We start from the raw sequence: 15,551 nt of genomic DNA on the forward strand, positions 1-15,551 counted from the left end.
GGTGCAGATCATCCGAGACCTGCTTCTTGTCCTCATCCAAGTAGATATTTATTTGATCTCCAGAATTGAGAACGGGACGGGTCGTGTCCAGAGGCGTGAGTCAGGCTCGGAGACGCGACTCGCTGAGAGGACACGAGCTCCGAGCCGCCGAAGCGACGTCTGAGCCGGGAAAATTGACTCGGTCAAACAGGAGTAGGTCGAGTCGGTCCATTTGACGGGACGAGATGACGTCACCTGACACGTGGCAGAAGATCTTTGTGGGAAATTTTATTGCTATCGACGCTGATCGTACATTGTTAATGAGAACACTAATTAGCAGTTGTCTACGTGGCCACCCACACCACTAAATAACCAGTCCATGACCAACTTGTGTCGATTTGGCAATCGATGCAAAGATATTAGAGAGAGAAAGAGAAATTAGTTTAATAACTGACGAGGCAGTAAGGTTTGAAAGTTGAAATCTCTCCCGAGTTGATCAGATTTAATGACATTATTTCATCAAGTACGAGTCTTTCCTAATTTACGATTAATATAAGCTTAATTAGGAATTGCGAATCTTTTGAATGAAACTAGAATCCGATTGGGTATCTATTTTTCTATCTGAAATCTTTGGGAACCAGATAGATTCGATTACCTAAAGATGAAATAAACTGGTGTTTAGTGGCTTCCATGTACAGACGCATTCTGCAATCATCCATCAAACATGCCGAATCGTGGGTTCGATGGATGCCACGACTTGCTCACTTCAACATCAGAGTAAAAAATTAGCCATATTTAGGCCATTAGAATATAATACTGCAAAGAGTGAATTATTGAGTCGTCATCATCATCCGATTACAAAGAAAGAATTGTTTATGTTCGTGTGCATTGCTGTTGTTGCTGGATGACACTGCAAGCACTTCCACGTAATTGGTTCAGTGACGACGTGCTCACATGAGCTCCAACGTGGCTTAGGCTCTTGTTTGAGCTGTTGCTTGTTGCCATCAGTATCTGTCCTGGGGGATTCGGAGTTCCAACTTCCATCCCAAGAAACATGCACGAAACATGCGTTTTATCAAATAGATTAAAGGAATGGGGATTACAGCTGGGAGAATCCAGCGTGCGTACAAAATATGTGTGTGTGTGTGCGTGTGACCATAGCACTCTTAATTTTCTATGCAGGTGCACTTGTCTTTGCATATTAATTAGAATTCTGTAAATAAATTATTTATAAACTATAAAAATCGTTATCAAGAGGTTTTTACAAGACTTATGGTGACATTTTGCCAAATAAAATCCTTTTGACACTCGAGTGAAAAGATAATATTAATATTATGAAAGAGAGAGAAAACAGGATTATATCGCTACCGTGGTAAATATTATTAAACTATTTTGGCAAGATCTAATTGGTACAAAAAAAAAAGGTTTAAAATCAACAAAGACTCTACCGTACCTTGTGAATTGTTACCTTCCTTAACGCGTGCTGGATTCCAAAATCGATGAAGATTTCTTTCTCCCCCTGCAGCAATGATAGATTCACATGCTCAGTAGCTGTTGTCGGGGAATGTAGTTGGAACTTTAACCAAAGCATGTCTGGGCTGACAGGAACCTGTGTCACATTCAGCACCAAATAATGCCTAATTCCTCCACGATAAAAAGATCGAAAAGGTTCGAGAACCAGGTGCCGTGATCAAGTTTCGTGTCCACCTCATCAAGAATAGAATATGAGCAAGTCTCAACGATCTTCCACTAAGCTTTACGATCTCCTTTTGTTCATCCCAAATAGACTAATGCTATATACTCGATGAAAGCAGTAACAACAGAGGATACAAAAGCTTCCGGGAACGGTTAGCCAAACACCAAAAGTTGTCACCTGAAACTTTTAGGGTTCCACTTGCACACAAACTTACCACCGATGGTTTTGATGCATCTCACGAGCCTTCCACTTTCAGACATGGACATCAAAGCAATAAGAAAATTGATGTTTTCTCAAATGCGCATTAACTTATCAAATGTTCGAACCAACACAATCGGCACCTACAAGAAATCAATTATGGTCGAGCTTGATATTGCTTAAAACAAAAACGTGAGTTAGTCATGCAGCAGACATGACACAATCGATAGCTTGCTTGCAAATTCCGGTCATTGTGGCCTCTGGCCCATAAACCTGCAATAGAGTCGAGCATCTTCGGCTAAGCAACAGGCTAAAGTTTATGTAATGTCCAACCCGATAAAAGTGAAATCATTTAGAGTTACCTCGAGAGGAATGCCAAGTTCCTCACCCAGTTTCCTCATTTTGGCCAGGCCAGTTTGATAGTTTGGACCACCTCTTCTAACATAAATGTGCATCCTTGCAGCCTTTAGCTTTGACTCCTGTCGTTAAATATGAAAGAAGCAGATTACATGTTGCAGCAGAACATAAGAAACTGAACTTAATTCGGTGAACTGACCTTCTCTTTCAGGGCCTTGATGATACCATTGAATGTGGCAGCAACATCAGTAAAGTTTGCTATACCCCCTCCAATGAGAAGAGCTCTCTTACGACCATCAGGATCTGCAGTTGCACACTGACAGAAGAAAAGAACCATTTCCAATATCAATGATGGACATGAACATGAGGAAGAGACGTAGATGAACAATGAAAAAATAAAAGATCATCCAATTCATACATCAAGGACGACTCGAGCATACTTAAGGACCTCCTCCTCATTTGGAGCACCACTGTATTCCGCGTAGTTTCCAAGTTCAGATGCATAACCTAAATCTCCAACCTAACAAACAGATCATTTAAATTTGAAGCTATAAGTCTAGCATAGCCAGCAGCTACATAAATACCATATAGGTTTTATAATGTTTGAACTTTGAAGTGCTGCATAATGTTTTTTTTGCAAAATGTTGAGGGATAAAACAGAGCTAACTGTATCAGCATAAATGACACTAGCACCACCACCAGCCACCATTGTCCATATGCGTCCTTTGGGGTTTAAAACAGTGAACTTCAGGGAGGCACTAGTCTGTAACAATGTAGCTTAAGATCATAATCATATTCAAGACAGATCAAAGAAGCAACACAATTAGCACCCTGAGATATAAAATTGACTGTTTGTTAGAACAAACAGATTTGTGGATTTAGAAAGAAGTTAAAATAAAAGGTGATCTATGATACTATGCAACGTTTAGTATAGTCAAAATTTTGAGGAATCTTTCTAAAGAAATTAGAGTAAGATTTCAAATATAGAGAACAAATGTGGCATGCTGCACTGACCCTGCTAGCTTTCTCTGATAATTATTGCTAGATACCACCAAAATGCCCAAGGCGCTGCTAGAAGGGTTCAGTGAGTAACGACCGCTTGAGATATTGATAACAGCATGCGCATGCAGAAGCATCTCAAAGTAACAATAAAGCAATTGGATGAAGAAATATAAATGCTGAAATATATTTTTCATGTAAAAAATGAATAAATAGATATTGCAAAACTACAACGGTCGAAATGTGTTCAAGTTCTAGATTTTACATCTTAAAGAAGGAAGTCTCTTGAAGAAATCAATTTCTACATGAACTGAACACCTCAAAATGAAAATCTATTGTTTACCAAAATGTTGTTTTTCACACCTTGGATTTAGTTGAAAGCATTGCCTCTTGGTCTAAAATGTTATTGCTTTTAACTTCCAATTATATGATAGAAGGTAAAAGCTATCAGTAGATAAGAAAATTATAGCACCGTGCAGAATATGACTAAAGTCAAATCACATTACTATTTTTATTACTGAATAAAAATAGCTTGACAAGAGTGTCTTGCCATTACTATTTTTATTAACTAAATGAGAGAAGTTATCCCTACATCTTGACCAAAACAAAAAGGAGCAGGGATAAGTGTGCCCTATATATGACAAACATGAGTACAAGTATATTCCAATTACAGGGGTATTTGAGATCTTTTTTATTTTGTTACCCTTAACCCTGTACAAATTTATCAGATCAACTAAATAGAAATAAAAACAGTATGGTCAATGTTGTTACCTTTTCATCAAGTTCATGAACAAATTTTTCTGTGGAGCTCAGGACTCTACCAAAGGGAAGTGGAAATTCTATGCTACCCCACCTACATTGTGTGTCAAATTCAACAGCAAATTAAAAAGAGAAGTGCACATACAAGTCAGAGTCTTTCATAATGCAACCTTGAAATCAAACATTGACAACATACTTCTTGAAGTTTTTGAAAGCAGCTGTGTCATCCAGTTCTCCTCGCATATCTAGTGGGTATGGTTCACCATTTACCAAAGTGAATGGGTTCATTTCTATGAAACTGAAATCCAAGTCTGCAGGAAGTGCAGAGAACTTGATTAATTATAGAAATCAGGATGCCAAGAACAATAAGAGGGGGTGAACCAAAAATTATATATCTTTTGGCAAAGGTAACAAAGTTTTTTTTTTTTTAAAGATATTTCCATTACAGCATACTTGATGCTCACACATGAACTCGAACCTAATACCTATTAATTGTGTAATAAAGCACTAATCAATCAAATGTCTTAACAGAGATGCAAAGGTAACAAAATCACAAAAAGAAAAATCTATTCGAATAACTGCTCAAGAGGGAAATTTTATTATATACCACAATCCACTTCATTGACATGTATTACAGATAGTTTTGGAACAAGAACATAGAAATTTCATGCGAACATCTTCAGGCATATTTACTCTAATCTCCTAGCATACCTTGGAACACAGTGAGAACTCCCTTTATGAAGTCCCCTATTTTCCCTCGAACCTGACAGAATTAGTGCAAGAAGGATATTAAAGTATATGTCTTGAACATATGGCTAGCCAGTGGTGCAAATTTCAAGCAGAATTTGTCTTAAAGTGATATCTATTGGCGAAGATCGTACAACTCATGCGTTTGAAATTTGGATGACTGTTGGCATTTGCTGCAAATTCATCAATCCAATCAGATAAAATAATGATTACTTCTTCGAGTCAGTGTAATTCACCTCCAAGGGAAGGGTTACGATCAACGGAGCACATGCCTCGGATGCCATCGACTTCTCCGTGGGAAGGTAAACCGTCTTAACCTTGTCCCAGTTCTCCTCGATTTCAATGCCACCACACTCGGAGAAGCTAATGGTGCAACCAAGCCTCTCGGAAACGATCGAGAGGTAGTACTCTTGATCATGGGGAATGAATGGCTCAATTATGAATGTGGTAATCGGAGCCTTGCACCCTCCCATCTCAACCTTTTAGCAACGAGAATACATTATAGACCCCCTCACGAAGTGGCTCGTTAAACAATGACAAAAGAAAAACCATAGATCACCTCCGTTCCCAGACGTTCCTTCACAAACTGCGCGGCCTGAGCCAGATCCAAGTTGAGAGCCACCAGACCGCTCTTCCCACGCTTCCCAAACAGCATGTCGGGCTTCACGACCAATTTCGTGGACGAAATCCATGGTTCTTTGTTGACTAACTCATTGAAGTCCGTCGATTCTGTCACCTGTTTTAACTCCACAGTCACAAGTAACGAATAACCAACATTTGCTCCAAGGAATCCAATGTAATCTCCAGCGGTACATGACAATCTCGTCAAAAGAAATCGAAATACATAAGCTCAAACCATCATATCGATCCAAACATCATCAGCTGCAAAGAAATCCCACGAATCGATCGCCGAAGACAAAACAAACGCGAAGACGGACTATCTGAAAACTCTAACGGCGTGGACATTGAGAGATTGGAAAAGCCAGCGAATGTGGGCGATTGAGATTGGAATAAAAGGGCACCTGCGCGGAGCGGATCTGGAGATCGGTGCCGGCGAGCCGCTTGAGGTGCTCCTTAAGGAGGCGCTTGGAATCGTACTCCCGGATCTTCTTCCTAGCCATCTCCACCTCCTCCAATCCAACAGGAGATAGTTCGACCCCGAAGCAAACGCGCCAACCGGAGCGTCCATATGTATCGATGATGGGTGTGAACGGACGGTGGGGATCGTTGAAGTTGGTAGGTGGGCGTTATCTTCGAAGGAAGGTGGTAGTTAGCTCAACGGACGGTGATAGACACGCCCACCTAACTTCCTTCGTCAAAGAGGACGGGTCTTGATCGCGGTCGCATAATTACTATTCAGACTCTTATGCGAGCTAAAGCATCCACCGTCAATGTTGTGTTGAGATAGGAGAAGGGCCGTTGGATTTGCCCCTCGTTTTATTGCTGTGCGTTGCTTAGGGGGCCCGAGGCCGTTGGGAATGGTGAGGTATTAGATCCTCTCCAATTATGCTTTAAAATAAAAGTATCCAATACAGGCGTGGTAGTCAAAGACAGTTTCAAGAGCACCCGGAGGCCGTCAGATTAGCGTTTGCTGTTTGTTAATTAGAGAGGATCCTGTCTTGGGAGAAGACAGTGTATCCCGCCTGGGGCGCCTCGTTTTCGTGCTGCGTTGCCATTGACAGCCGTTGGATTTGGATACTCCTCTTACATCCACCGTTAAGAGTGAGCAGATCTCCAGGTAGTAAGAGAGCACGTGATGTAGATCCACCACGTGACTCTCAGTGTTCGAGGCCGGGCCACATTGGGCAGAGATCCTGACCATTTAGTGGATCACTTTGACCAATTTGATCGGGTTGTTCGGCATGGCATAGTGAAACCATTGTTGCAAGAGTAATTACATGTTTGAAAACATATAATCTAATATTATTATTTTTAATATTTTAACTTCTCATTTGCAATTTAATGTTTGATATCGAATCAGTTCCGATGCCTTATGCCTTTTTACCGAAGGGTTCCGATGATTTGATCGGATCGTTATACTCAAAAAATTATTTTTATATATTCGAGTTGTTATGAATATTAAATGACACATCCGGATAGATGTATCACTATTTTTTTTTTTTCCAGTGATAGGAAACATTCTGTCAACTAGACTAGCTCGCTAACTGTTGCCACCGAGGTACCGATGTGGAGGATAAGAGTCGAATCACTCCCCCACTCACAATAATATATGGGCAATAACAATATGTTAACCCTCATGGACAATTGTACACGGTCCATAGATAGTGGTCCTCGGATGATCGTTCAGTCTTGTTCCCTCTCGATCAGCCTCCGTGGATGCCAACCTGTAGGAAGATATTAGGGCTTGTTGCCCATGTGGACGAAACGTCAAAAGGAGAGTGTTATGACGGTTATATATGGCCCCCTCGGTGGGCCAAGTATAAAAGTCAACCTCTAACGTTTGCGCAAGGGTCGGAGCTCTCTTAAAAATCCTTCACACTCTATACAATTATAAAAGAGCTAACTTAAGCATAAGAGAAGTTGAGTCGAGAAACTCTCCTCGACACTAGTCTCTATGCAGAAACCCATCAAAGAAATCAAAATCCACCTTGGCCCAACATTAGAACCTCGAAAACCATCTTCGATACATCGATATTGCGTCAACTAACCCTCAAGGTTGCCATGAGGGTTCCTTAGATGATCTTACGCCTTTGAAAGAAGATGTTGATTTATGATTGATCGTACTCTAGTAAGATATTTAATTATTACATAATTAGTTTGCGGTTGAAAGTAAGAATTTGTAAGAAGTATAGTTGTTCATAAGTCTTTTTTTTTTCTTAAATAATCATGATGTTCTTTCCGTCATAAACTTATCTTTTGGATCTTCACATCACTTAATGGAGTTTGTGTGAATCGCCAAGAACGGTGCCGACTGGACTAGGAAAGAAGAGTCATGGAATCTCTGATGATCTGAGACGTAGGATTGCCGACATCAATCAATCCATGATTCCACATCCCAACCACACTGTTCTTGCGCCCCTCTGCTGTCCTTTTGCCTGTCCGTCATCTCGGGGCCATGTATGACGTGCCTTCACTTGATCTCGTGAACCAAAAGGCACTCTGTGAGATCAGCTTGTGTGAAGCATCATGGACGAGAATTTATTGGGAGGAGCGCGAGTGCCACAAAAGACAGGAAGCAGGAGGAGACGACGCATCCCCCCATTAGATCCGATGAGCAACCTTCAACCATGCATTAGACGCTGCAGCATCATTCAGATCTCTGCAGTGCCCGTGACGCTCCTCGACATGGTCTGCAACCCACCGTCTTCGAAATGCAACTGTTGATAGTGATGCACATCGATCATCTATTCGAGCTCGGTTGTAACACAGCAGAAGAAGAAGAAGGAAGGACGGAGGAGCAATGGCCTTGTCAGGCGACTGATCATGGTTTACGTATACTTGTTAGGAGTGTTTTGTTTGATGAGGCACGTTAGGGGAGGCTATTAAGTAGGCTTCAACCACTCTCTCCTCCATGGGGAGTCTTGAGATGCTGCAGCCCGTGAATGCTAACTTCTGTTGTCTCCTGCTACGGCTCTCTCTCTCTCTTCTTTCTCAGCCACAAAAAGCTAAAGTACAAGGCAAAGTCACGAGCTCTCTGCCTACACCACCGCCGGCCTTTCTGCCTTGAATCCTTCTTTTCTTTGTTCTTTCTTTCTTTCTTTCTTTGATTTCCTTTCTTTTGTTCCGTTTGTTCAAATGACAGCTCTAACCTTGAGACAAGTGAACGATGTACTTCTGACTAGGTTTGAATTGGTGATCTGCAGCCACTGTTACTTCTCAAGTGTGTGTTGAACTTCTCATCCCTGCAACGATTTCTCTCTCAGCTCCATAAAATTTCTGTTCAGTGGCTGCTAGGAAGAAGAGAAGAAGGGCTACAAAGCTCTAGAATCTTCTCATCATTCTCCACAAATGTTCAGAACAGTTCATAGATCCACCAAGCAGGACCCTTTGCCTATATGTTAAGGCATCGTTCTCATCTCCTTTACTAACACTTGCGGACCTTGCTTTTGTTTGCTTCGTTGGAAGCCAAACAAAGGATCACAGAGAGAGAGAGAGAGAGAGAGAGAGAGAGAAAGAGAGAGAGAGAGAATGTGTTTAGATTCATGTGAGGAAAGTAAAAGAGTACCAGACAATGATGCCATGATAAATAAGAGAACACCACATGGCAGTGTCTTATGTGAAGCAGCCTTGGCGCTTCATGTGCACCTCCCATCATAAGTAACACACTCCACCTCTAACTGATTCGATCAATGGACGCCAACTGCAATCCTCTTCCCCTTCTTCTTCCTCTCGTTCAGCTCAAACTAAAGTAGCCTTCTCTCTCATCTCCCCTTCTTTCATCTCTATGGCAATTGGTCATCTATCATTGTCCATGTCGATCACAGTCGCAGTTCTTCTTCTAGGCCTTCCGAACTCTGATGGAAGGTCACATTACCACAAGCACAAGAACAGTCACAAGGACCATGGGGGGAACCAGATCTCTGTGCCACCAGAGACCGCCCCTGCCGAACCACCAGGCAGTAGCAACGACGGCGGCGATAATTCGAGCTCAGAACCATGTGTCTTCGACGTGAGATCGTTCGGAGCACTTGGGGACGGATCCAGCGACGACACCCAAGCCTTCCGGGCTGCATGGAAGGCCGCGTGTGCGGCGGAGTCTAGTGTGCTCCTGGTGCCATCGGATGGTGTGTTCATGATCACCTCCACCATTTTCTCGGGCCCATGCAAGCCTGGCTTCGTTCTCCAAGTGAGCTCAGAGGAACTCACCTCGGCCTCTGTCGTTCTTCTTCTTAGATGGGATCGGTTCTTATAGCAGTGCTCTGCTGTGTAGATTGATGGAGTGCTGATGCCCCCAGACGGACCCGACTGCTGGCCGGCATCGGACAGCAAGAAGCAGTGGCTAGTCTTCTATAGAGTCGACGGCATGACTCTGAAGGGAGAAGGAACCATCGAAGGGAACGGCGAGGAATGGTGGAATCTCCCCTGCAAACCTCACCGAGTACGTCGTCCACAATCTATCTTAGTGTATTCAAAGGAAATGAGCTAAATCTGTGGATCTAATTCCATTTCAGGGACCCAAAGGAAGCACATTGCCCGGACCTTGCGACAGTCCTGCGGTAAGCACTCGATTCAGAAACTTGAGACATGTTCTTCTATTCAGCTTGTCTCATCTCATCGTCCTCCTGTTTTCTCCAGTTAATCCGGTTCTTCATGAGCTACAATCTGACCGTGAGAGGCCTGCGCGTCGAGAACAGCCCTCAGTTCCATGTCAAGTTCGACGGCTGCGAAGGGGTACACATCGAGGACCTCTCCATCAGGTCCCCTGCTCTGAGTCCCAACACCGACGGCATCCATATCGAGAACACCAAGTCCGTCGCCATCTACAATTCCGTGATAAGCAATGGTCTCGACTCCACTCGCCCCGTCCCAACCCCGCCCCCTTCTCTTCCAGAAGCACTAATCCTACTGTTTCATGATGCCCGTAGGCGACGACTGCATCTCCATTGGTCCGGGCTGTTCCAACGTCGACATAGCCAATGTTACTTGCGGGCCAAGCCATGGCATCAGGTTCAAAGCTTTCTGCTACCGGAGTAACGCTTATGATTTCGTGATCGCTGAATCTAACGCAGGTGTGCCGCAGCATCGGGAGCCTCGGCGTGCACAATTCCCAGGCATGCGTGTCGAACATTACGGTGAGGAACGCGAGGATTAGGAACTCGGACAATGGGGTGCGGATCAAGACATGGCAGGGGGGGACGGGATCGGTGTCCGGCATCAGCTTCGACAACATCTACATGGAGAACGTGAGGAACTGCATCATCATCGACCAGTACTACTGCCTGACGAAGCAGTGCCTGAACCAGACGTCCGCGGTGTGGGTGACCGACGTCGCCTACGCCAACATCAAGGGGACGTACGACGTGCGGAGCCCGCCGATACACTTCGCCTGCAGCGACGCCGTCGCCTGCACCAACATCACCTTGTCCGAGGTGGAGCTCCTGCCCTACGAGGGGGTGCTGGTGGACGACCCATTCTGCTGGAACGCGTACGGGATCATGCAAACGCTCACCATTCCTCCCATGTCCTGCTTGCAGGAGGGGCAGCCACAGTCGCTGCAGGAGAACCCGGTCTTGGGTTGCTGAGAACGCCTTGTTCGAGCTACCATGAGCGATCGAGATGTGCTGACAGCTCAGTCAAATTCAATTATTGAATGCTCTTCAGATGTGTTGACCATGTGGTCATGAGTCAATGCTGTGAAGACGCTCTTGTTGCCCACACAATGTTCGAGAATGGAAGAGACAACATACAGTAAAAACTGCATTGCGTTGAACTTATCACGTGTATGTTGTTAAGATGAACTGACATCTTTTGTTTTTGAACCGATATTGTTATCTCGTTTGGTTCATTTGAGTCTAATTCTCAGAATAATCTTCAGAAAATACTCAGGGAATTATATTTAATCAAGCATTTATATTTATATTTTATTGGTTCGTGCACGGTTTAGATCATGGGCTATAGCCCATATAACCCATGAAGTAGGACCCGCCCGACTCGACCAACATCAAAACCGGCTTCGCCTCTCTCTCTCGCTCGCTCGCTCGCTCGCTCGCCGCCGCTTCGCGCTTGCTGGCCGACTGCGCACCAAACCATTCAAGGCAAGTCAATCCCGTCTTGTTTTCGCCAAAGCAGATCAAATTTAGGGTTTTACGATCAAATCGTAGTGGTTCAGTTGTGCAATGGGTCATTTACGTAGATTAGGGTTTCGCTCGCCTCTTGCTCGGAGTATGTTTGATTTCAGCCGACTGTCTGTTGATCTCTCTTAGTGTGTGATTGCGAGGCTCCAGAGAAAAGGCGATGCCGTCGATTCAGACTGCACTGCCTCCCGAGCTTGCTGACAACGTGATCAGGGTAATGACACTACCGTACTTCTCGTTTGCACGGTTCGCTACATTCTTCGATTCCTTAAAATTTGTTCTTCTGATTGATTTTAGTTGTATCGAGAATGCCTGCGGAGGGCGAAATATATTGGCCATCAGGTGTGTGTTAACCCTCTCATAGTGTTTTTGTGACCAAGAACTTTGTTACTGTTTTATATGCTTGATTCTGTGTTCTGATGTCTGTCTTAATCCACCCATCTAGGTAAATCTTGCGTCCATTCTTTCTTGTCGGATCAGATGCTTATGGCATGCTATAATTTTATAACTTATTGAACCCCATCAGGTCTTGTAGTGGCAGGATTTTCTGTTATTGTATATGCCTGAATCCCATCTGCATCACCTATATACCTCTCCTATAACAATTTATCTATTTTATGCTTGTGTGGTTGCCTAATGTGTTCTTGATTGTTAAAAAAATTATTAGTTTATTTTCTATTGGGTTTAACGAAACAATGAAAGCAGTGTAGCATAATTTTTTGGCGTGAAGAGTGCCCTCTTCGTCGATTTTAATTGATTATCTCTTAACTTGAGATACAAAAATTTCGATATTCCAGTGCTTTAGTTAATTTGGGCTACATACATGAAAACAAATCTAAGGAAGTTCTGGGATATTGCTGAAGTATGGAGAGATTAAATGATAATATATTATGAAGATGACACGGGAAGTGGAAATGCAGTTAGAATTTGTGGCTGGATGAGTCTTATGGTAAGACTACCCATTTTCAAAGTGCCATGACATGTTGAACTTTTTCAGTTATTAAGGTCTCCTTGTACTGCCTAGTGATATTGATCTTTTTATTCGCTTAAGATAGAAAATTGCCAACTAACATCTCCACTTAGCTAGCGTAAGTTTAGTGCATCTTGATATGGTAAGAGGGAGTGTCACTATGGATGACAGCATCCTGGGCCACACTTACAGGAAAAGTTATGTTGTTGGTTCATGGGAAGCTTGGACATGGACACAACATGATACAACCCAGCAGACACATCGAGTTTAGGAAATGACACAGCATGAATAGAGTGCTTATATATGCTTACATATATGTATTATTAGTTCACAAGGCTGTAGGACAATTATCTAGGATGGCCATTGTGAGTTCTGATATATGTCCAACATAGTCATGGCTTTAGATTTGTCACATCTATTCTTCCTAGATCGGTTTATTTCACCACTTCCCAGGTACTATGTATTTCGAGTCAAGGAGACCTGCTATAATAGGTTTTATTATGGTGCTTCACATTAATGATCTCATGTTTGGTTATAGTGCTTTGCACTCTGCATTGAGAGATATGTATCTGCCATGTCCATTAGGTGTTCTGATATGTGTTGCACAACTTTAGATTTGCAGCGTCTGTGCTTTTAGGTGGTTTTATCCATCACTTTCCAGATCCTAAATACTCTGAAGCAAGGTTTGAAATTTCGTACCGTACCGGAGTTTCGACGATCTCTCGGTACGGTACGGAACGGTATACCGCTCGGTATACCGAGCGGTATACCGAGTGATATATGTATATATATATATTATATATATATATTTTTTTTTATTGGCCGACGTCGCATCGCCTCGGCGACGTCGCTTTTTCCTTCCCCACACGGGGCGACGTCGCCGAGGCGACGTTTATTTAAATTATATATATATATATATATATATATATATATATATATATATATATATATATATATATATATATATATATATATATATATATATATATATATATATATATATATATATATATATATATATATATATATATAGCGACGTCGCCGAAAAAGGCGACGTCGTGTCGCCTCGGCGACGTCTCCGAAAAAGGCGACGTCGCCGAAAAGGCGCTGCGTTACCGCCCGTTACCGAATGGTACCGGGCGGTAACGGTCGAAATTTCGACCGTTACCGCCCGATATTACCCGTAACGGCCGATACGGGATTTTTTTGCGTGTACCGCCCGGTAGGGGGCGGTCCGCGTACCGGTCGCCTCTCGGACCGGTACGTACCGCCCGTACCGGGCGGTACGATTCGGTAAGTAAAACCTTGCTCTGAAGTCAAGAAGCAAGTCCTACTGTCTAGTATTAAGTATGTTTGATACTAATCATCATAATCCGATTTCATAATACAACTGATGTCAACTTGATATGCTTAAAATTGCAAGGCCCCAAAATACTTAATCCAAGTAAATGATTTTAGATCTATCTAGCCTATTAGCCAACACAATCCCTTTTTCTACATTCAAAGTGGAATTTATCAAGATGTCACAACTTCTTCCCAATTTAAGGCTTGTCATGTTCATCAAGATGCATGCCAATACATAGCTCAAAATCATACTGTAGTATGTGAGGTCAACCTTGTTGCGGCTCTATGTTATGTTATGAGTAGTCTTTTCCTAGTTGACCCATCATCATATCTAATATTGAGTTTTGCTTTGATATAAATTATTGCACAGACATCACCTATCATGATCCAATCTGATGGTAATTGACCTGTCAACTTGATAGGTGTAAACCACATGACGGAAAATGTTATGCCAAGTGGATGAGTTAGACTGATCTAGCTCTATGTACAATCATGCCTTATTTCCAATACCATTTCCATCATGGGACTATCAGGGTGTCAAATTATTAGTGCATTTCGTTTGAAAGGCCTTCCGTAAATGTTGTGTATATGCTGATCCTCAGATTATTTGAAGTTTTTGATGTTGTTGTACTGAAGTTAGCTATATCGAGGGTTTCAGATTACCTAATGCTTTCTTGCAGCAACACAACACTAAGCTTGTTGTTGGAATGGTGAGGCAGCAATTTAGGAAACACATGCACGAAACTGATCCTGAAAAAATACAGAAGCTGAAGGATGAGTAAGCTAGCTACACGAGCTTTTGGCTGTTCTTCTCTTTTATGTTCAGGACTTTGATTCATCACTTAACACTGTGAATGACAATAACTTCGCAGCGCTGCTAGGGGCCTTATCAATCACATGCTCTATGAGGCAGAAAAGATGACAGGTCGTAAGTTGGCTGGTTCCAAATGATTTCCCTGATAATATATGTAATAAATCAGTGACCAATTTTGAACTAGCTGCGCTCTGTCGTATTGGCCTCATGCTGTCTTGTTCAATTAGTTTGCTGTAAAAGCACGTTTGGTGCTTAGTCCTTGTATCTCTGATTTTTGGGAGGGTTATTTTTTCAAATAGTGTTGGTGCCACTGGAAATTTGAAGTAATTCCTGTGACCCTATGTTTTTTATCCCCCATACATCAGATATACCTTTAAGAACATCTTAATCTTTTTCTTTGGCTAGCTTGAATCAATTTATAAGACTCCAATGCCTGGTCTGTCATTCATTGCACTTTCAGTCCCATTTCTTTGTGCATACAACATCAAGTTGGGTGTTTCCATAGAAAGAGGAATAATTACTCAAGATGATATAGATATGTGCTAAGGATACTTAAAGAGATGTTACACAAATGTTATTGATGTGAGGAGATTAAAGATCTATGAAGATTTTACTAGAAACTATTAAGTAAAGAATACAGATCTAAATAACTTAGTTTGATGAAGAATATTATTTTGCATCTGCTGAATGATGGTAAAAGATGTATAGTTGATCCCAAATGGTTGGGGCACTGCTGGCTTGTTGGTGTTGTTATTGTTATATCCAAAAGTTCTTGCCGTCAGTTAGTGATTGCATAATGCACCTACTCTTTTGGATAACAACTTTTTAACCTGTTTGCATATACGAGATTATAAAACACTACTAGTAGGAGGTAAATACACGACAGATGCATTTGCCGTTGGTTCTGCAGCAACACCTTTGACATATCTTTCC

General features: G+C 42.4%; 3 protein-coding genes and 1 long non-coding RNA gene across 6 annotated transcripts; 2 read left to right on the forward strand and 2 right to left on the reverse strand.

The window, feature by feature from the left end:
- Positions 1–782: 782 nt before the first annotated feature.
- LOC135644540 (uncharacterized) lies at positions 783–1,726 on the reverse strand. The gene is made up of 3 exons (XR_010498499.1): positions 1,589–1,726; positions 1,433–1,498; positions 783–1,016 (listed from the first exon to the last, which is right to left on the reverse strand). It is a non-coding gene; the product is annotated as an uncharacterized LOC135644540 (long non-coding RNA).
- A 223-nt stretch (positions 1,727–1,949) lies between these two features.
- On the reverse strand, positions 1,950–5,914 carry LOC135644539 (ATP-citrate synthase alpha chain protein 2-like). Its single transcript, XM_065162197.1, has 11 exons — positions 5,758–5,914; positions 5,295–5,471; positions 4,972–5,214; positions 4,700–4,751; positions 4,185–4,299; positions 4,001–4,082; positions 2,898–2,993; positions 2,649–2,750; positions 2,430–2,546; positions 2,236–2,352; positions 1,950–2,146 (listed from the first exon to the last, which is right to left on the reverse strand). The coding sequence occupies exons 1-11, from the start codon at positions 5,854–5,856 to the stop codon at positions 2,075–2,077; spliced, it is 1,272 nt and encodes a 423-aa protein (XP_065018269.1). The 5' UTR covers positions 5,857–5,914; the 3' UTR covers positions 1,950–2,074.
- Positions 5,915–9,002: 3,088 nt separating this feature from the next.
- Positions 9,003–11,093, forward strand: LOC135644128 (polygalacturonase At1g48100-like). Its single transcript, XM_065161583.1, has 6 exons — positions 9,003–9,542; positions 9,627–9,794; positions 9,868–9,912; positions 9,992–10,199; positions 10,282–10,363; positions 10,437–11,093. The coding sequence occupies exons 1-6, from the start codon at positions 9,141–9,143 to the stop codon at positions 10,936–10,938; spliced, it is 1,407 nt and encodes a 468-aa protein (XP_065017655.1). The 5' UTR covers positions 9,003–9,140; the 3' UTR covers positions 10,939–11,093.
- Positions 11,094–11,349: 256 nt separating this feature from the next.
- LOC103993705 (uncharacterized) lies at positions 11,350–15,022 on the forward strand. Of its 3 annotated transcripts, none has more exons than XM_009413872.3 (5): positions 11,350–11,451; positions 11,641–11,704; positions 11,788–11,832; positions 14,485–14,582; positions 14,677–15,022. In XM_009413872.3, exons 2-5 carry the CDS (start codon positions 11,651–11,653, stop codon positions 14,753–14,755), a joined length of 276 nt encoding a protein of 91 aa, XP_009412147.2. In that variant the 5' UTR covers positions 11,350–11,451; positions 11,641–11,650; the 3' UTR covers positions 14,756–15,022. The 3 variants fall into 3 exon arrangements, with proteins under 3 accessions (XP_009412147.2, XP_009412149.2, XP_009412150.2); XM_009413874.3 differs by having other exon boundaries at positions 11,364–11,451; positions 11,634–11,704; XM_009413875.3 differs by having other exon boundaries at positions 11,377–11,451; positions 11,620–11,704.
- Positions 15,023–15,551: the final 529 nt, after the last annotated feature.

Source organism: Musa acuminata, chromosome BXJ3-8, assembly GCF_036884655.1.
Source record: "Musa acuminata AAA Group cultivar baxijiao chromosome BXJ3-8, Cavendish_Baxijiao_AAA, whole genome shotgun sequence".
In the NCBI taxonomy this organism is placed as follows: Eukaryota; Viridiplantae; Streptophyta; class Magnoliopsida; order Zingiberales; family Musaceae; genus Musa; species Musa acuminata.